General features: G+C 44.0%; 1 protein-coding gene across 2 annotated transcripts in view; it reads right to left on the bottom strand.

Moving 5' to 3' along the window:
- Window positions 1-254: 254 nt before the first annotated feature.
- LOC143764361 (perilipin-2-like) overlaps window positions 255-22706 on the bottom strand; it is a 128731-nt gene continuing 106279 nt past the window's right edge. The window contains exons 1-8 of one of the 2 annotated variants that reach the window (XM_077249848.1): window positions 9877-10065; window positions 6188-6383; window positions 5748-5830; window positions 5415-5667; window positions 4988-5172; window positions 3637-3759; window positions 3271-3561; window positions 255-1387 (exon numbers count right to left, since the gene is read on the bottom strand). In XM_077249848.1, coding sequence (XP_077105963.1) covers window positions 1280-1387; window positions 3271-3561; window positions 3637-3759; window positions 4988-5172; window positions 5415-5667; window positions 5748-5830; window positions 6188-6383; window positions 9877-9903 — 1266 coding nt within the window. In that variant the 5' untranslated portion in view covers window positions 9904-10065 and the 3' untranslated portion in view covers window positions 255-1279. Of the gene's footprint in view, window positions 1388-3270; window positions 3562-3636; window positions 3760-4987; window positions 5173-5414; window positions 5668-5747; window positions 5831-6187; window positions 6384-9876; window positions 10066-22706 lie in introns of those variants that run through there. The other variant, XM_077249856.1, reaches the window with a different exon arrangement.

Here is a 22706-nt window from a genome sequence, read left to right as displayed (position 1 = left end):
GTACCCCATTGCCCTTCTGTGGGGGCACTCCACATTGAGTTGACATAACAATGGATACCCAGGCTACTGCAGTGGCGTGCACATTGGGTAAGTAACAGGTTTCAAGTAGAACTACATTAATTGGAAGCATTTGCCATTATACCTACTGCATATTGATAAGATCATGGGAATATCTTTTTAAGAGCATATGTGACTGAAGAGGTTTCCTAAACCCCACAACATAAAAGTTTTGTATCAAAATTATGACATTGACATTTTGGTGTCAAGTTTCTTTAATACACAGGGATAACAGATGAAGGGAAAGCACACAAGAACAAAACATACTCTTACTTTTTTAGCATTGTGGTTACTCACCATTATGAAATAATGACTGGCAACATTCACAACAGTATTTAATCCAAAAATGCAGAAGTGGTAAATGGTTCTACTGTACCTTTCCTGTTACTCTCCTGGTTTGGGCTTCTAAATACTGATTGTAGGAATTTAACTTAAGGCCACATTGACACTGTGCTTTGAGAGTTACTTACATTGTAAAGTTTCTGCACCTATTTATATTTGATTACTTGTGATTGTAATGCCTTGTTACAACTTTTTAATAAAGCTATCGCGTTTGATACCAGGATGTATTTTGAGAACAAATTGCAGGTTTTTACATGCATCTAGTGCAATTTTAAGAGGGAAAATAGAATTTAAAAAAAAAATCCAAGAGAAATTGACATGTTGTAGATTTCAGACAGTGCATGTCATTTTACACAGCTAAGAACAGCAGGCATGAGATCTCTCCAAATCCCATCCACTAACTATGCAGCACCAAGAACTAACTCATTGTGGGAACACAGCTTTTAAAGGCAACATCTTAGCTGAGGTAGTGACAACTGCACACAATATATTTTAAAGCAAATTATGCATTATGGGCCATTTATTACAAAAAACAAACAAACAAACAAAAAAACCACATTATTTGGCTTTTACAGGCCATTTCCCCAATCAACTTCAGTGAGTCAATCAGCTGAGGGAAGCTTACAGAAAGCTTTAACAGAGCTTACAAGAGGCATAAAGGTTAAGCAGTCATCAACACAAAAACCCAAAACATTTTATCCCAAAATACATACATTTAGAGGTCCAAAAGAGTGTACAACCTCCGAGATAAGAAACTTCAGCACCCATAAAAGGATTTGGGTTGTTAAGACACATCTAGGAACAGTTACAAAGTTACTTTAACATGACAGCTTTAAGTGTTGCCAGGTTAATGACTTTACAAAGCAAGTGTATTAAATTCTCAGTTGGCTGCATGGCTATTAGTATGGGAGAAATCTTGCATTTCCTCTTCAATGTCAAGGTTGTCATCAGTTTCTGAAGCAAAGTCATTGATACTGAAGTCAGGTACCTAGGTATATAATAAAAAAAACAAAAAAAAAAATCAAGGCGTTATACCAAGATATGTCACAAACCAGAAGATATGACTATTACATACAATTGAAGGCTAATGCTCAGAAAACAGTAAGGGTATGTTTCCACGGTCAGGAAATGCTGCGCAGAGCTGCAGCGTCAAACAAGCAGCGTCCAGATGTTCCAGCATAGTGGAGGGGATTTTATGAAATCCCGTCTCCACTATACGTGGAAACCCGCACGCGGCGGCCCTGCGACTACGGACATGCTGCGCGTCTTTTCAGATCGCAGCATGTCCGTACACCTTGCGGGGACGCAGCGTCCCCGCAAGGCATATCACAGGGCGCTATGGGAGAGAGCGATCATCCCGGATGTGAAGAGTTAACACATCCGGCATGATCGTGTCCCAGAAAGGGGGCGGGGCTTAGCGCTGAGCGGCTGCGGCGATACCGCCAGCCATCCTGACAGTGGAAACATACCCTAAGACTGCACAGATTAGCTTGCAGAAATTTCTGCATCTCTTAGCAGAAAACAGTGGAAATTCTGCACGTTTTTTGTAAACCCATAGAGCTAAAGATATGAAAAAAAAAAAAAAAAAAAAAAAAGTGATGCAATTTCCTTGTTCAACCTATTCAGCCAAATACCCTCATTAATATTAAATTAAGACACCTGTGTAGGAGCATTAACCTAATAATGTAACAAAAAGGCAACTGTCAGAAATGTGCGTGAAATGCAATCTGTTTATTTTTCAAAAAAGTAAAAATTGCGTGGGATCCTGCATAATTTTAATAACCGGCAGATGTTAATATTCTGGGAAGAAGCCACTACCCAAAGAATCCCAGGCTATCAATATCAGCTCACAGCTGTTTGCTGATTTGATTTTATAGGGGGATCCCATAAAAGCTAAGCAAAGGCTAGGCAGACAGCTGCAGACTGATATTAATAGCCTGGGAAGGGCCATGGATACTGGCATCCTCAGGCTAAAAACCATCAGCCCTCAGCCACCACAGAAATGACACATCTTATAGATGTACCAATTCTGGCACTTAACCTCGCTCTCCCCACTTGCCCTGTAGTGGTGTTCATATTTGTGGGGTTGATGTCACCTTTGTATTGTCTGGCGACATCAATCCCACGGCTTAGTAATGGAGAGTATATAAGACACCTATCCAAAGAAACTAGCAGAATAAAGTCCTTTATTTGAAATAATCAGACTCCTTTGTTGAATCTTAATTTACCATACTTACTGAATGCCTAATTCTCCCCCCCCCCCCCCCCACATTTTTACAGTTGAACACAGGCACCAGTTGAGACTATTCTCTCATCAGCTCATGCTGTCTGTTATATGTAACAGAGCCGGATGGGAGTAGTAGTCCCATCAAACGACATGAATGAATGAATGAATGAATGAATGAATGAATGAATGAATGAATGAATGAATGAATGAATGAATGAATGAATGAATGAATGAATATACACACTATGCCCACAGACTCTTCTGACATAAATTCCCTTTGACGAATTGCAGCGTTTTTGGCAGCAAATCTGCAAACCTTATTCCGCAATTAATCCAAATCTGCAACAGTTAATCAAAGACATTCTTGAAATAGATTTTGTTTTTCGGGAGCATTTCTGCATGGAATAAACGCAATTGCATTCTGGCAATTCAGATCTAGGAAGTGCAAGTAAAAGCCAAATGTTGCAGTTGGTGGTAGTTTATACAAATTGATTTGACAGACATACCACATTTTAATACAAGATTTCACAAAAAAAAACCTGTACATAGTGGGATTTACACAGTGATACTGGTTTTACATCTGTGCCTGAATCTCCTTGCTCCCCATGTTAGCTACAAGACAGTTTTGGATAAAAAGGACCTACCAGCCAATTTAGTGGAGTATTGTTTATGAAGTAGTCCAGCACATCATCCATACTATCCTTTATTTTTGTGAACTTGTCCTTTGTGGCAGTTAAAAAGCTGTCAGACATTTCTCTGAAGGACGAGGCAGAGTGGAAGTTTTGGTAGACATCTGCAGCCATGGCACCAACACCATGAACCTTGTTCTGAATGTTCTGTGGAAGACCTTGAACGCTGGAGACCAGAGACAAGCATGTAGTCTGCAGGTGATGAGTGAGATTTTGGGCAACAGTCAGGGTGCGGGATTCAATTTGCTGTAATGAGAAGTTGACATGTTGTCTTTTTAGTGTCCAGATGATGCCTAGCATAAGCTTTGAGAGAATAGTTACCTCTGCACCCTCAGTGTCCCCACCAGCATCTTTTGTCCACTCCACCCACTTGGTATATATCTTCTCCTGTGCATCATGGATCTTCTGATTAGCATCATTCATGTTCTTTCTTGCATATTCAATCTAAAAAAAAAAAAAAAAAAAAAAAAGTTAAACATTTTACAGGAAACCGGTTGCATATGAGAGGAGTTATTCTACACACCACATCAGGTGTTAATCATTTACCTCAATATGAAATAAGTGCTAAAAAGTCACATGATATTAAAGGTAATTGGCCTCCATGATGAACAACTTCAGCCAAAGCACCAGATGTGAAATTTAGGGCACCCAAAATAAAAAAATCTAACTGGGATCTTTAGCGTTACTTCCTACTTCACATCCCCCACTTTATTAATTGTCCAGTATTAGAGACATTGTGACTTTCCTTCAAGTACTGTACATCGGTTCATGGGTTGTGTGTGACCTTGTGGCACTTTTCAATTACACTAATACAACCTGTAGAAAGGTTTTCAGCTAGACTTTTTTTTACATGCGAATTGAATACAGATTTGGACAGGAGCATTTAAAGGGACATTGTCAGCAGGATCGTGTCAGGTTGGAGCAGTTCTACTGATTAAAATGATACCTTGGTTGATGAAATCCGTCATGTCTATACGTATATAATTTGTTATGCAATGAAACAAAACCCATTCTGCAGGCAGGCGTCAGCTGTGGCACATGTGCTGCAGCATAATCACATGTGTAGTGTGCATATAATTATGGTGGAGGCTATCCTGGTAAAAAAAAAAAAAAAAAGTCCCTTTGAAAATGGCACCTGTGCAGTAGCAGCTATCAGTGTATTTAGAGGTGACCCAATAACCGCTACTGTGCAGACTCAGCGGCACCATCTTACAGGAGGAAATTCTCCTCTAGCAAGATGGTGCCACCAGCGCAGTGGCAGATATCGGATCACCTCTATACACACACACACCAAAGGCAGCTACTGCGGAGGCGCCATTTTCAAACTAATTTTTTACCAGGATAACCTCAACCATAATTATTTGTACATTAAACATAGCACCTGCCTGCAGAAGGTTGTATGTACTAGGGGCTGGGATCGGTGACCCCCAAAACATGAGCATATCAAACAAAACTGAGAAGCTTTAACCACAAGACTCATCTCATTTTAGTAATTATAATGGCACCAAACTGATACTGTAGGTTACTGTGCAGTCCTGCTGACAGGTTCCATTTAATTACTATACACTTCATGCGTAACTGGCAATGTAAAGATCTGTTGCATGCAAAATGTTAGTCACTTGTCAGACACTTCATGAGTTTAAGTACAGATTTATCAAATAAATCTACTAACCAAGTCAATTGTGTTTTGGAGCTGAGCAATGGCCTCCTGATTCCTGCAGTTTGCATCCTGGATCCGGATCAAAGCCTGTTGATAAGAACGCTTACGGGCCTTCATAGAGAGGGATCCCAGGCGCACATAGTAGCTAGGCTCATTTTTGGATACCTCAAAGCCTTCTGTCTTAGATGCTTCCTTTACTACAAGAAATTAGTTATGAGATTCATATGATTTGCATAAGAACAGTTCAATACTGAGCATGTGTAGCATCACTGGGCATTCAGCAAAGCATAGAGAGATTGTGTAGTTTACTACTTTTCAGTGGCCAATACAGCTTACCGTATTAAAAGAATTACCACAGTGCAGGTTCCTAAAGCAAACCCCACTTACTCGGTCCACCCAGATTGGTGGCTTTCCATTAGTATGCTAGGTTTTGCCTTACCCAGCTCCTCATCTGTTGGTGGCAGGTAGTGTTCCAGAAGGGATTCGGACCTTGTTAGTGCAGAATCCATACGGTTGCTCATGATCTTCACAACACGGCTTCCCAGAACAGAATTAATGCTGCCATTTACAACAGCCTTAGTCATCTCCACACCATCCTGCACAGCTCCCTTCGTTTTATCCACTACTCCTGTGATACTATGGATTACAGCATCTCTGGCACCAACAACAGCTCCTGAGGCATTAGCCACAACCTAAGATATACAACATAACACTTGTGTAATCTAAGCTGAAGAAGCGAACTATAAGGGCCACCATCATTGTAGCAGCTTACCTTTTCAGGAGGCTGATACAGAATAGGCAACTTCTCCTCAATCTTGTCCAGTCCAATACAGGCAACAGTGTTTGCCAGAGCAACTGAGGGGAAGAAAGGGACATCTAATGCAATAGCCATCTCTATTTAGAAAGCAGCCAAGATCTGAGTAATACTAGGACTGTTGAAATTTGGCCTACTGCCTTTACTAGGACAGAAGCTACACACCTAACACAAAGCCCATGTATCATGTCAAGAATGTTTAGATTTCTTGTATTAGGACATATTGCAATCAACCTCCCTTTGTCTTAATTGGCAAGCATCCCCAGTGTGTAGATTTGCATTTATAAACAAAAAAAAAAAAAAAAAAAAAGGATCTCAATTGAAAGTGAGCAAAGAATACACCATCCTACACATTAGCCTTTTGATTGTTTTTCACTGTCAACTATAACTATACCTACTTTGAGGCTCAAGTTTCTGCAGGATTGGCATGGCACCGGTGATGGCCACAGACGTGATACTCCTCACACTTTTCTCTGCAACGTCACATAGAGACTTCAGGTAGGGGTGGTGGTCTTTAGTGGTCACGTAGGTAGAGAACACCATGTCATATGTAGAGCTCACCAGTGGGAGGTTTATCAGCCTTACCACCACATTCTAAGGGGGAGAAAAAAAAAAATTATATAGTTTACTTGCATGGATGCCTTTTGTAATTCCATTCTATCAAAAGAATCATGGGAGTGCCATTATACAAAGTCTTAGCAATGAAACCACTTTCCGTATTGGCATCTCATGTGGTTTCTCAAGATAGGCCATAAAGTGTGATCGGACAAATTCCCACCCTAGACCACCACTATTTATCAGAAGAGAGTGGCATGCTTCAGTGCTTAGAGCAGGGGTCTCAAACACGCGGCCCCCGAGGCAGGCGCATGCAGCCCCCCGCTAGAAGAGAAGAGGCGGCACAGAGCTCTGGAAGTTTCGCAGCTGCCCACAATGCATGACGCGTCGCCATGGATAATGAAGCCGCGCCTCGCCAAGCAGGAAGACGTGCAGCACCTGTGACAGTCGGGAGTCACTCTGCGTATCCATGGCGACGCATCATGCATTGTGGGCAGCTGCAAAACTCCCAGAGCTGCCTCCTCTTCTGCGGCGCCGGGCTGTTATATAGTGCCGAAAACTAAATTTCCAAGCACTAAAAAAAAAAAAAAAAGCACGGATTTGCAGCATTTTATTTTCCACAGCATGTCAATTCTTTTTGCGGATCTGCAGCGTTTCTGCACCCATTGACTTCCATTGTGTCAAGCCAATCTGCAGCAAAACCACAGGTTTAAGAAAGATCTGCAGATGTGACTGCAAGAAACGATGCAGATCCGGCTATGCCAGCTACAGTGACAGCTACCCGGATGGGACAGTAGTAGTCCCATCATCTGGCTACTGTATTCAAGTGTAAAAAAAACCACATACATCTAGTCCCTGAAGCCCACGATCACTTGGAAAAAAAAAAAAAAAAAAAAAAAACACCCCAACAGTATACTCCATGTTCTGATGTAATCCATTTAACCCCCAGGGCTTTTTGTGTTCGTTTTTCACTCCTTTCCAGAGCCATAACTTTATTTTTCCATCAATATGGCCATGTGAGGGTTTATTTTTTACGGGACGAGTTGTACTTTTGAACGATATCATTGGTTTTACCATGTCGTGTAACAGAAAAAGGGAAAAAATTCCAAGTGCGATGAAATTGCAAAAAAGTGCAATCCCACACTTGTTTTTTGCTTGGCTTTTTTACTAGGTTCACTAAATGCTCAAACTGACCTGCCATTATGATTCTCCAGGTCAGTACGAGTTCATAGACACCCAACATGACTAGGTTATTTTTTATCTAAGTGGTGAAAAAAAAAATCTATCTATTTCTATCTAGCTGAACTGAGCTGGTCCCAAGTGCCAGGTATTGTTGCAAGAGACGCGTGTGAGTTTCACCCAAGTGTGACCCCGGCATGACTGTCTTTATCTAAGGGTACCGTTACACTAAACGATTTACCAACAATCACGACCAGCGATACGACCTGGCCGTGATCGTTGGTAAGTTGTTGTGTGGTCGCTGGGGAGCTGTCACACAGACAGCTCTCCAGCGACCAACGATGCTGAGGTCCCCGGGTAACCAGGGTAAACATTGGGTTACTAAGCGCAGGGCCGTGCTTAGTAACCCGATGTTTACCCTGGTTACCATTGTAAATGTAAAAAAAAAACAACAACAAAAAAAAACAAAAAACACACTACATACTCACATTCCAGTGTCTGTCACATCCCTCGCCGTCAGCTTCCTGCACTGACTGTCAGAGCCGGCCGTAAAGCACAGCGGTGTCACCGCTGTGCTCTGCTTTTACTTTACGGCCGGCGCTCACAGTCAGTGCAGGAAGCTGACGGCGAGGGACGTGACAGACACTGGAATGTGAGTATGTAGTGTTTTTTTTTTTACATTTACAATGGTAACCAGGGTAAACATCGGGTTACTAAGCACAGCCCTGCACTTAGTAACCTGATGTTTACCCTGGTTACAAGCGAACACATTGCTGGATCGGTGTCACACACGCCGATCCAGTGATGACAGCGGGTGATCCAGCGACGAAATAAAGTTTCAAACGATCTGCTACGACGTACGATTCTCAGCAGGGTCCCTGATCGCTGCTGCGTGTCAGACACTGATATCGTAACGATATCGCTAGAACGTCACGGATTGTGCCGTCGTAGCGACAAAAGTGCCACTGTGAGACGGTACCCTAACTCTTTATGTACCTTTATTACTAAACATCAGGCTTGTTATCCATCCATGTAAACATTCTTCAATGGAGTATGTAAATGAAGAGGTTGGACAAGAAATTACATCAGTTTTTTAGTATTAAATAAATACTTAGTTTAACACATACAAATCTGCATGAAAATCATCATCAAGTCGTACACGGATTTTTACCTGTGTTTTCTGCCAAGAGATGCAGAATCTGAGCAGAAGATTCCACAGGCAAATCCGCAACGTGTGCATATACCCTTACAGCACAGTCATGTAGGCGGACTGATTCATGCTGCCCTTTGTTTAGGTAGCAGGAAGCTAGTGACAGACCATAAAGGAAACCCATTTAGGAGGTGCCAGTAACTGCTTTGTTCTCCAGGAACATAACTAGTCAACAAAGGATTTGTAAGCTTATTTTAGGCCAAGTTGTTCTCAGCAGCACATCCAATAAACAGGCAATGTGTTGCCAAGAATGTTGCATTTACAGTTGTTTTTATACACACACGTAGTAGTGGCCAAGACATGCAACTACATAGCTGCTAGACAAGAGTCATAAGTGAACCACTATCATCCAAGTAGTTTATGCCATTCTATAAATAGGAATCATTCTATTGTCTAGTCAAAGTTTATCTCTTCAGTTGGAAAGAATTTTGAACACCAGATCAAACCCCCATATTGGACAAACCTTAGAAAAAAGCAAAAAAAAACCCACACAAGTTTTATATGCCCATCTCAGTGCAACCCACGACTACTGTGCACAGTATATAGTAGGACTTTCTCCAGGCAGGAGCATGTTTCTGGAGATGATGTCTTTACCACAGCCCATCCAAGGATTGGCGCAAAGCAATAAACTTGATTTAAAAACCAAAATATAGACATTGTCAGGATCATAACCAGGGTACTATAAGAGAGTCGATCTTTAACAATGAACCTTGACACTGCACAGTACAGTGATGGCTCAGGTCACGCTCCTTCTAGGGGAGAATACTTAGCTGTATCTGTGCAGGCCCAAACTAGAAGCCAGTCATGTGTACAGTCCTCAGCTACAGCACTGCAGCCCCCAGCTACAGCACTGCAGCCCCCAGCAGGACCATGACAGCATAGGGCCAGGCCCCGTCATATGGCGGTGGCTGTAGGAAGCCACCTGGGGGCTAGCCTGCTAATAGGAGTGGGCTCACATGGTGACACCATAGCCTGTGCTTACACAGGAGCCAGCGAACTGCTGCAGTGCAGGAGTAAAGGGCCCGAGACACTATGCACGGCCAGGCACACCTGTGTACCAAGGCACTTGTCTATAGAGCCCAGTGTGGAGACAAACAGCAGCTACACAGCAGTACTATACATTATATAGGTCTGAACACAAACCTGCTGCTGCTCCACCGGCTCAGCCATGTTGGTAGGTATAAACCAGTCACTAATAAGAAGGCACAAACGTCACCTGCTGCCAGTTGCTTCCCGGTGCCAACCTGTTGTTTTGCGGACTCAGATGAAAGAACGCTCACGCCTCCAGCGCCTGCGCACTTATATACGGCTAACCACGCCCACCTGTCTCCGGGCGTATTCCCTGCGCTCAGCCGGCTGGTGACGTCACACAGGGGATGACAGAGCAGCTGTGTGGTGAGAGCAGTCAGCAGGGCCGTGTATGGGCTGAGGTCACGTGTGCATATGGCGGCTATTGCTCCGCACAGTGGCCGTGCTGCCGGTGTAATCTCTCGCTTCTCCCCACACAGGCAGCACAGCCCCACACACATTAGACATACCTCCCGACCTTCCAAGAAGACTCACAGGCTGTGTTCACATGATGCGGAATAGCACCTGCGCTATGTCCAGAACGCTGCGTTCTAGGCTACAAGCTTTTTATAAATCCCATGCCCGCTGTGCTTCTATTTAACCCCGCATATTCTCACCGCGGTGCTGGGTTTACGAGCCGCAGCATGTCAATAATCTGCAAATCTGATTAGAGCACGTTTTGGATGCAGCGAAAATACACCGGCCAGAATGCTGCTATTTCCTGACCGTGGGCACCTGGCTCTGTGCACACGTTGCATTTTTCCACATGCAAAACCTGCTCTCTTGGCAGTAAAAAAGCACCATAAAAAGCAGGATTTGCTGAGTGCTGCATTGTGTGCCGCGTTTTTTTCTTGGTACATTTGTCTTTTGTGCATACTGGTAAAGTTTAGTGCAGAAAAGAATAGTCTGATTCAACTTCCTCAGATTTTGGCACCAAAAACAGAAAAATCTGATACCTGCATTTTCTGCAGCGTTTTTTGCACTACACATTGCTTTCAATGGCTGAAAATGCTGAAAAAAAGTGACTCTGCAAAACCAAGTTGTGTGCATGAGATTTCTGAAATCTCATAGACTTTGCCGGTACTGTGAAACACAGCTGAAAATTAGCACCAAAACACGTAGAAAAAAAAAGATGAAACTGCTGCATAATTTTCAGCCACTTCCATTTACCATTTCATTCTCCACTGGTCTCATAAAGAAAGTGATTGACAACCCATTCATGGCTGTGTTCACACTGCTAAACCCTAATGTCCTATTCCATTATAGCTACAGAGCAACGAAAAACAGCTGAGCATGGATTCAGCATTAGGATGCACAAACGCACAGTCCAAGTGACCATAGGGTTTCTGTCACGTCCATTAACCCCTTTACCCCCGAGGGTGGTTTGGGCGTTAATGACCAGCCCAATTTTTGTAATTCCGACCACTGGTAATAACTCTAGAACGCTTCAATGGATCCCAGTGATTCTGAGAATGTTTTTTTTCGTGACACATTGTACTTCATGATAGTGGTAAAATTTCTTCGATATTACTTGCGTTTATTTGAGGGAAAAAAAAAATTGAATTTTCATTGCCTTAAATCACAGAGATATGTCACACAAAATATTTAATAAGTAACATTTCCCACATGTCTACTTTACATCAGCACAATTTTGGAACCCAAATTTTTTTTGTTAGGGAGTTATAAGGGTTAAAAGTTGACCAGAAAATTTACATTTTTCCAACAAAATTTACAAAACCATTTTTTTAGGAGAAATTGCACCAATTTGTTGTGCAATTTCTCCTGAGTATGGGCCTTTGGCTGTGGGAAGGAGAGGAGGAGAAGAAGAAAAAAAAATAGAATTAGACATACCGGTAATTCGCCTTCTAGGAACCTTCCACAACAGCATACGGAGGTTACCTCTTTGCCCTGATGGGGAACAGGAAACACAGAGAGGTTAAAAGGCCCCCCACCTCCCACTTGCCAGTGACTTATAACTGAAAACCATAGCACCGGTTTACCTTTTGAATCCCAGATTTTTATCCAGGAATATAGAAAGGGAATTAGCACCGTCGTGGAAGGTTCCTAGAAACCGAATTACCGGTAAGTCTAATTCTATTTTCTCTAGCCACCTTCCACGACGGCATACGGAGGAATACCAACTAATTTGGTGCTAGGGTGGGACAACGGCCTGGAGTACTTTCCGGCCAAAGACTAGATCTTTATTGGACAATACGTCCAATCTATAATAAGTATGTAGTGAAGATCATGTTGCCACCCTGCAGATTTGGTCGGCAGATGCGTTTGCTCTTTCTGCCCAGGAGACTGATGTGGATATGGTTGAGTGGGCCTTGACCCCCACTGGGGGTGATTTATTTTGAGCGAGATATGCTTCTGCTATAGCTTTTTAAATCCAATTAGAGATAGTGCTTTTTGCCACCTTTTTCCCTTTATTTTGACCAGAGAGATGGACAAACAGATTCTGATCAATTCTGCAAGAGCTGGTTTGCTCTAAATAATGTAGAACAATAAGTCTGACATCGAGAGCAGGGCCAGACTGGGACTAAAATTCAGCCCTGGCATTTGAAGTTACACAGGCCCACTTGTCACATGGTGACTGTATAATATCTTTGTACACTTGTAGGTTACAAGCAGTGAGGGGAGAGTAACACGACTATATAACATATAATTACAGCTGTATCCAGCATTACAGCTCAGTCCTATTTATTGCTTTTAGTTGCAGTACCAAGAAAAGCCGCTACTTTACCTACATAACTGGATCTCATAGCTAATGAAGGGATTAAGACGACCAAAGGCTATGGAACCTCATTCTGATGCTCCATAAACTTTGCCCACAGCCACTATTTGGTTCCGCTGCGCAGCACGAGACCCGGTGACTCTGAAGAGCGGTGACATCAGTAACTTGACCGCTCTTCAGATATTCCGGGTCTTGCGCTGAGCTCGGCGACTGTGAAGAGCGGTACTGTTACTACTGTCACCGCTCTTCAGAGTCCCTGGATCTCGCCAGGTCTGGGCTAGTAGTGGGGGTGTCTGATAGACACCTCTCCATTACTTACACCAGGGATTGATCGCAGCTGACATTACGCAGCTGACATCAACCCTAAAAATCATTACACATACCTGAATTAAATGCTCTGGTGGCTGGGAAAAGCAGTAGAGTTAGCGCTATTCCCAAGCGTCGGGTGCTAACTACAACTGTCATCATCCTTGCCTGGTCCCCCTTCGAAGCATTTCTACTGTATTTACATGCACTGATCTCAGGCTACTTAACGAGTGTGATCGACAATACTGAAGTCGTTCGCTTGTTTCCCGGCCTCTTTACACCAACTGAGAAAGAATGAAGGGAACAGAACAATCACAATTAGATCAATCTGTCCCCATACAGTATCATGTTATCAGCAGCACATCTACAGTTTACACCGGCGATGTGCTGCTGAGAGCAAGGATTTCTGTTCCGACATAAACAATTCAATCACTTGATGAATAGGCAGCATTTTGCTTGTTTAGTATAATACACCCCATAGTCCTCCATATATTATAATGTGCACCTCAGTCCTCCATATATTATAATACACTCCTCAGTTCTCCATATAGTATAATGCACTCCTCAGTCCTCCAAATAGTATAATACACTCCTCATAGTGCTCCATATAGTATAATGCACCGCCATTGTCATCCATGTAGTACAATTCACTTCCCATAGTATAATGCACCCCATAGTTCTTCATATAGTATAACGTATTCCCCATAGTCCTTGATACAGTATAATGCAGCCCACATACAGTATAATGATGCCACTCCACAGTATAATGCAGCCACCCCACAGAATATATTGTAGCCCCATGAGTATAATGTAACCCCCCAGAGAATATAATGCAGCCCCCTCATGTAGTATAATGCAGCCCCTGTATATATATGGTAGCCCCCTCATAGAGCATAATGCAGCACCCCATAGAATATAATGCAGCCCCTCCATAGAATACAATTCAGCCCTCCTCATATAGTAAAATGCAGCTACCCATACAATATAATGTAGCCCCCTCATAGAGTATGATGCAATCACCCCTCATAGAATACAATACAGCCCCCATAGAAAATAATGTAGCCCCCAGATAATGTAATACAGCCCCCCATAGAATGTAATACAGCCCCCCCCATAGAATATAATACAGCCCCCCCATAGAATGTAATACAGCCCACCTCCCCACAGAATATAATACAACCCCCCATGGAATATAATGTAGCCCCCATAGAATGTAATACAGCCCTCCATAGAATGTAATACAGCACAGCCCCCATAGAACGTAATACAGCACAGCCCCCATAGAATGTAATACGGCACAGCCCCCATAGAATGTAATGCAGCCAGCCCCCATAGAATGTAATACAGCACAGCCCCCATAGAATGTAATGCAGCACAGCCCCCATAGAATGTAATACAGCCAGCCCCCATAGAATGTAATAATGCCCCCCATAGAATGTAATGCAGCCAGCCCCCATAGAATGTAATAAAGCCCCCAATAGAATGTAATACAGCAATGTAATGCAGCCAGCCCCATAGAATGTAATGCAGCACAGCCCCCATAGAATGTAATACATCACAGCCCCCATAGAATGTAATAAAGCCCCCCATAGAATGTAATATAGCAATGTAATGCAGCCAGCCCCCATAGAATTTAATACAGCACATCCCCCATAGAATGTAATAAAGCCCCCCCCATGGAATGTAATACAGCACAGCCCCCATAGAATGTAATACAGCACCCCATAGAATGTAATGCAGCCAGCCCCCATAGAATGTAATGCAGCCAGCCCCCATAGAATGTAATAAAGCCCCCCCAATAGAATGTAATACAGCAATGTAATGCAGCTAGGCCCCATAGAATGTAATTCAGCCAGCCCCATAGAATGTAATGCAGTCAGCCCCATAGAATGTAATGCAGCCAGCCCCCATAGAATGTAATAAAGCCCCCCATAGAATGTAATACAGCAATGTAATGCAGCCAGCCCCCATAGAATGTAATGCAGCCAGCCCCCATAGAATGTAATGCAGCCAGCCCCTATAGAATGTAACAGCACAGCCCCCATAAAATGTAATAAAGCCCCTTCCATAGAATGTAATACAGCACAGCCCCCATAGAATGTAATACAGCACAGCCCCCATAGAATGTAATACAGCCCCCCCAATTGCCCCACAATCCAGTTATCACTCACTGATATATTTAAAAAAAAAACACCTCTCCTCGTGCCCCGCGCTGCTCCCGGCTCCGGTCTCAGCAGCTGCAGTCTGCCCAGCCACACAGCAGGTGCGCGATGATATGACGTTATCGAGCACCCGCAGTGTCAGCGAGAGGCAGAGCGGGGAATGATGGGAGAGGGAGCGACAGCAGACGCTCTCTCCATCATTGCATTCAACTGTATCGGCATCATAGACGCCGGTATAGTTGAATGTGGGGCGGGCGGTCGGGGGGGGGGGGGGGGGGTGAGTCGGCCCTGGTGCCGCTGATAGCATTTGCCAGAAGTGCCCGATGGCCAGTCCGGCCCTGATCGAGAGTGTGGAATTTTTCATTTTTCGAGTTTGCTAGATTTTGGCAAAAGGATGGTAGGACGATTTCCTGGGAACCGTGAAATTCAGAGACTACCTTTGGAAGAACAGAAGGGTCGAGACGAAGGACTATGGAGTCATCTCTAATTGACAAATAGGGCTCCCTCATTGATAGGGCTTGTAGTTCTCCTACTCTCCTTGCCGTGGTTATAGCCACCAAGAAAACCATTTTGTAAACAAGGTTTTGAGGAGAATAGGAAGACAAAGACTCAAATGGTGGACCATTTAAGATCCTATGAGGCAACCACCAACTGTCTTCTAGGGTCCATTCTGAGGGCTGATGTCATGAACCTCTTGATCCAGCGATGACCTGCTAGATCTTGGTCAAAAATAGAACTGAGAGCAGAGACCTGGACCTTTAGGGTGCTAGGCCTGAGGCTTATCTCTAAGCCCTTTTGTAGAAAATCTAATATTTGTGACATATTTGGGCTAAGAGGATCTGGTAGATTAGGAAGGCAGCAGAATGAACACTTCTTCCAGACCTTATTGTAGATAGCTTTGCTTACTGTCTTTCTGGACCTTTGTAGAGTAGTAATTACTGGGTCCGATAACCCATTGGCTCTCAGCACCTGGGCCTCAGTAACCATGCCACTAGGTTCCATTTCTGATGATCCCAGTGATGAATGGGCTCCTGTAAGAGGAGGTCGTTTTGTACTGGAAACTGGACCGGCCCGTCTACTTGTGGATCGATAATCAGGTTGAACCAACTCTTTTTGGCCATAACGGGGCTACCAGGATAGTTGGGGTTTGTTCTTCTCAGATTTTCTGTAAAACCTTCGCCAAAATCGGAATTGGTGGGAACACATAGGCCAAGTGAAAATCCCACTGCTGGACTAGAGCATCTACTCCCTTGGAATTGTCCCTGGGGTTTAGGGAGAAGAAGGCTGCGACCTGCGTGTTTTGGCGAGATGCAAAAAGATCGATTTCTGGTAGACCCCACCTGTCTACCAGTATTTTGACGCTCCGACTGTTCAAGCTCCATTCCCCCGGCTGTATGTCTTGGCGACTCAGATAGTCCACCTGGGTTTTGGAAGAGCTTTTCAAATGGACTGCTGTCAGCAACAGTAGGTGTTTCTCGGCCCAGGAGAATATTCAAGCGGAGATACTTTTTAGGTTGTTGAACCTTGTACTGCTTTGATGTTTGATATGAGCAACTGTTGTCATGTTGTCCGAATATATTCGGATGTGTTGTCCAGTGATCTGGCGACTTGCTGCCAGAAGGGCATCCTCTACAGCTTTAAACTCTCCGAAATTGAACGACTTTCCGCTTGTTGTCTGGTCCCAGAGTCCTTGGAACGGGATATTGTTTATCATGGCTCCCCAGCCCCTCTTGCTGGCATCTGATGTGATTGTAGTTAGGGGGACCTGAATCCAGCTCACACCCCTGTGGAGATTTTATGAATTTGTCCACCATGCCAGGGAGGCTCTTACTCGACCCGGGGTGTGTAGCCTTCTGTTTAGAGTACTGGGATGGCCGTTCCAGTTTCCTAAAATATGAGCTTGGAGGACTCTGGAGTGGGCCTATGCCCAGGGTACCGACTGGATGCAGGCTGTCACGGAGCCCAAGACTGACATGCCTTCTCGGAGTGTAGGGTACCTCATGTCTCTGAACCTCTTGACCTTTGTTATTAAGGTTAGACGGTGGTCTTCTGGAAGGAAAGACATTTGTTTCGCAGAGTTCAGGAGTACCCCCAGGAATTTCCTGGTTTTGGAGGGCCGTAGATGAGACTTTCAGGTTCAGGATCCACCCCAGAGATGTTAAAACATCGAGAGTCTTAGATACATGAGATTCTAGGATCGTCATGGTGGAAGCTACTATCAGCAAGTCATCCAGGTAAGGCACTATAAAAATGCCTTGACACCAGCTAAAGGACACTACTTTTGCCATTATCTTGGAGAAGACTCTTGGCGCTGAGGAGATGCCAAACGGAAGGACGTTGAACTGATAGTGTTCCACCTGCCGACCTCCCTGCACCGCAAACCTGAGATATTTTCTGTTTCTCGGGTGGATTGGAATATGGAAGTAGGCGTCTTTTAAGTCGATGGTCGACATAAAGAAGTGAGGGCCGATCAAAGGAATGGCTGATCTTACATATTCCATCTTGAATCTGCGGTATCTTACATGTTGGTTCAGTACCTTCAGATTTATAATGATACGGGCCTCGCCTGAGGGTTTGGCTACTAGAAACAGTCGAGAGTAACAGCCCAGACCCCATTCTGACTCTGGAACTTGGGAGATCACGTTTGATCTTGCCAGGTCTCTGAGACCTACTAGCAGCACTGATGATCTCTTGGGGTTGGAAGGGAAGTGATTTTCAGACACCTTGGAGGGGAGGAAATGAACTCTATCAATAGGACCTCCTTGATGACATTGAGGACCCAGTGACAATTGCCACTGACGTACATATTTTGAGAGTCTCCCCCCTACTGAGTCGAAGTCACCGTTTCTCTTGCTGGGAATGCTGTTGTTGGGGGATGAGAATATTCCTCTCTCTACCTTTTGCATAGCTCCACATCCCGGTATTGTCCTTCCCCCTCTGGAAGGTTTGAGGCTGTGAAGGACGAAGAAAATGTTTCTTAGGGGGTATTTGTTCCGGGAGGCTTTTTTCTTATCTGTGGCCTTTTCTAGGATCTCGTCTAGGGAGGGCCCAAAGACATATTCTCCTTTAACCCCTTTACCCCCAAGGGTTGTTTGCACGTTAATGACCGGGACAATTTTTACAATTCTGACCGCTGTCCCTTTATGAGGTTATAACTCTGGAACGCTTCAACGGATCCTGATGATTCTGACAATGTTTTCTCGTGACATATTGTACTTCATGATAGTGGTAAAAAAATTTTGATATTACCTGCATTTATTTGTGAAAAAAACGGAAATTTGGCGAAAATTTTGAAAATTTTGCAATTTTCCAACTTTGAATTTTTATGCAATTAAATCACAGAGATATGTCACATAAAATACTTAATAAGTAATATTTCCCACATGTCTACTTTACACCAGCACAATTTTGGAACCAAAATTTGTTTTTGTTAGGGAGTTATAAGGGTTAAAATTTGACCAGCAATTTCTCATTTTTACAACACCATTTTTTTTTTTAGGGACCACATCTCATTTGAAGTCATTTTGAAGGGTCTATATGATGCAAAATACCCAAGTGTGACACCATTCTAAAGACTGCACCCCTCAAGGTGCTCAAAACCACAGTCAAGAAGTTTATTAACCCTTCAGGTGTTTCACAGGAATTTTTGGAATGTTTAAATAAAAATGAACATTTTACTTTTTTTTACACAAAAAATTTACTTCAGATCCAATTTGTTTTATTTTACCAAGGGTAACAGGAGAAAATTGACCCCAAAAGTTGTTGTACAATTTGTACTGAGTACGCCGATACCCCACATGTGGGGGTAAACCACTGTTTGGGCGCATGGAAGAGCTTGGAAGGGAAGGAGCGCCATTTGACTTTTCAATGCAAAATTGACTGGAATTAAGATGGGACGCCATGTTGCGTTTGAAGAGCCCCTGATGTGCCTAAACATTGAAACCCCCCACAAGTGACACCATTTTGGAAAGTGGACCCCCTAAGGAACTTATCTAGATGTGTGGTGAGCACTTTGACCCATTAAGTGATTCACAGAAGTTTACAATGCATAGCCGTAAAAATAAAAAAAAAAATAATTTTTTCACAAAAATGATCTTTTCGCCCCCAATTTTTTATTTTCCCAAGGGTAAGAGAAGAAATTGGACCCCAAAAGTTGTTGTCCAATTTGTCCTGAGTACGCTGATACCTCATATGTGGGGGTAAACCACTGTTTGGGCGCATGGCAGAGCTCGGAAGGGAAGCAGTGCCATTTGACTTTTCAATGCAAAATTGACTGGAATTGAGATGGGACGCCATGTTGCGTTTGGAGAGCCACTGATGTGCCTAAACATTGAAACCCCACACAAGTGACACCATTTTGGAAAGTAGACCCCCTAAGGAACTCATCTAGATGTGTTGTGAGAGCTTTGAACCCCCAAGTGTTTCACTACAGTTTATAACGCAGAGCCGTGAAAATAAAAAATCCTTTTTTTTTTTCCACAAAAACTATTTTTTAGCCCCCAGTTTTGTATTTTTCCAAGGGAAACAGTGTAAATTGAACCCCAAAAGTTGTTTTCCAATTTGTCCTGAGAACGATGATACCCAATATGTGGGGGGGAACCACCGTTTGGGCGCATGGCAGAGCTCGGAAGGGAAGGAGCGCCATTTGGAATGCAGACTTAGATGGATTGGTGTGCAGGCGTCACGTTGCATTTGCAGAGCCCCTGATGTAACTAAACAGTAGAAACCCCCCACAAGTGACCCCATATTGGAAACTAGACCCCCCAAGGAACTTATCTAGATGTGTTGTGAGAACTTTGAACCCCCAAGTGTTTCACTACAGTTTATAACGCAGAGCCGTGAAAATAAAAACTATTTTACCCTTCGCCAAACAGCACCCCACATGAGAGAGAGAGATCCGCCCATAGGAACAGGAAACCTACAGAATAAAAGGAGGCGGTCCCCTCTCCTCCTCAGTTTAGGTTTCCTGTTCCTATAGGAATCCCTGCTTACCTACAGAAGAGGATCCCTGGGCCATGCACACGCCTGCGTCGGTCTCTGAGGGAACGGCAGGGGCTGCGGTTCCAGAAGCAGCGACGGGGGAGCCCCTGCTTGCAGCCTCCTCCCTCGTCTGGTCAGCCACCTTGGTCCGGGTCTGGTCACCGCTGGTCCGCCCGGCTCCATGAGGACGCGCGCGCTCAGCAGCCGGCTTCTTATCCACAGCCGCCGCATGATGAGGAGGTCCGGCACGTCTAACCCGGAAGTAGCCAGAGCACTTCCGGGTTGGGACCGGGGAGGCAGGAGATTCGGCGCCAGATTTAAAAATGCAGCGCTAGCATCGGCCGGTGTGTGTGAGTATGGCTCCACCGGCCGACGAAGCGCACTTGCCTGCAACAGAGCAGCGTTCTCCCAGCAAGGAGACAAGCGCCAGGAGCAGCACTAAGTGGTGGTCGGACTCCGGACAAACGATCTACCACCAAACAGAGAGATCACTTGTCAAAAAATCTGCCTCCAGAACCGGTACCTGTCAGCTTCACTGGGTGAGTTTTTAAAAGAGCCTCTTCCTATATGCTGATATGTTCCTCCTGTATCCCCTTCCTCTAGACTAAGAAAAAGACGCACAAGTCCAAGCACAAGGAATGTGCCTTATGTACGCAGCCCCTTCCGGATTCTTATACCAAAAGGTTATGCTCAGAATGCATCATGCTAACCTTACGGCAGGAGAATATAATGACTCCGTCTGACGTTAGAGCCATAATCCGGGAAGAAATGCAGGGGTTGGCGCATACAAGTAATACCAGTATCCGCCAACCAAGCAGGTCCCAATCTCCAGTAAGCTCAGAATCAGACGTTGTACATAGATCCTCAGACTAATCTGAATCTCAGCCAAGTTCATCCGAGAATGAAGGGGGGCTCTGTCTACCTAACAGCAGTGTAGACAACCTAGTAAAATCTGTCAGAAGCACGATGGGGTGCCCAGATGAGAAGGGGAGAAAGTCAGCTCAAGACATTATGTTTGCGGGGTTAGGACAGAAAAAACGTAGATCCTTCCCCGTCATACCCACGATTAAAGAGCTAATTAAAAAAGAATGGGATAAGCAGAATACAAGAGGATTTCTACCATCATCCTCTAAGAGACGCTATCCCTTCAGTGACGAGGAACTGAATTCTTGGTCAAAAGTGCCAAAAGTTGATGCTGCAGTTGCTTCAACTTCTAAACAATCGTTCTTGCCTGTTGAAGATTCGGGGGTCCTAACTGACCCGTTAGACCGTAAAGCTGAAGCCTTACTTAAAAGAACATGGGAGGCTAACACAGGGGCATTCAGGCCAGCTACATCTAGTACCTGCACCGCAAGGTCGCTACTAGTGTGGATGGAACAGCTGGAGGAACAAATTAGAGGTAGATCTTCGAGAGAGTCAATCCTACCGAAAATCCCTCTAATAAAAGAAGCGATAGCAGTCCTGGCAGACGCCTCTGTGGATTTGCTACGCCTAGCAGCCAGATCAGCCAGCCTAGTAAACACAGCCCGGCGAGCACTCTGGTTAAAAAACTGGAAAGGGGACGCACAGGCAAAAGCAAAACTTTGTGCGATCCCCTGCCAGGGTGAGTTCCTTTTTGGGAAAACATTGGATGAACTCTTAAATAAAGCGGGAGAGTGGAAGAAGGTCTTCCCTAACCAATATCTTCCATCTTACAGGAGAGCCTTCAGAAGACACCCCTTTACCAGAAACAAACCGTCTGAGACTCAAAGGGAGCGCTGCGAGACAAAGGATCCAAAACAAAAAGGTGCTCTGTTTAGCGGATCCTATAATACAAAGCGTAGCAAGTACCGCTAGCCATGAAGTAGGCGGCAGATTAAAATTTTTCTTTTCTAAATGGAAACAAATAACATCTAGCCATTGGATTCTGGACATTATTCAATACGGTATCAAAACCAAACAAATGCCCAGAAACGTGTTATAGGACACAAAACTCTAAGAATATTGACAACCACAGGTGGATAAACCACGCTACAACCGAGTATAATCCTCAATATGAAATTTTATTAAAGAACAATTAAAATTGGACATGTAATACATATAAAATGAGAAAAACTGGATACCAATGAACAGGACATAACAAGTAATCAGCACATAAAGCATATAGCAGCAGAGTAGAAATTCAATGCCCCATTAAGTGCTAACAGTGATATGAGCAGACAGCAATGTAAATAGCCCAGTGTGGAACTACAGCAATCACAACATTCAAAAAATGTATGGTGTCAATGACATCCAAATAGTATTAAGTATGTGCAATGGCTAAGTTAAATACAGAGGATTGACATGCTGCTGCATAGTGATCGGGCAACCCATATATAAACCTCAATACTATTAGCCCACATTGAGGCAAGTGTAAGACGTGGAGAGGCAAAAAAATAGGTGAAAGCCCAGGATGTAAAATTCAAAGTAAAGAGGGCATGATATACTTACTAAATGTAGCGAAAGCAGAGTGCCGATACAACGTTAGTCCCTGCCGCCCCAATGCACGTTTCGTAGAGACTTCCTCAGGAAGTCTCTACAAAACGTGCATTGGGGCGGCAGGGACTAACGTTGTATCGGCACTCTGCTTTCGCTACATTTAGTAAGTATATCATGCCCTCTTTACTTTGAATTTTACATCCTGGGCTTTCACCTATTTTTTTGCCTCTCCACGTCTTACACTTGCCTCAATGTGGGCTAAT

The sequence above is a fragment of the Ranitomeya variabilis genome, chromosome 1, assembly GCF_051348905.1.
Source record: "Ranitomeya variabilis isolate aRanVar5 chromosome 1, aRanVar5.hap1, whole genome shotgun sequence".
Taxonomy (NCBI): domain Eukaryota; kingdom Metazoa; phylum Chordata; class Amphibia; order Anura; family Dendrobatidae; genus Ranitomeya; species Ranitomeya variabilis.
The sequence above is the reverse complement of the archived record's forward strand: the minus strand, read 5'-3'. Positions and strand labels throughout refer to the sequence as shown.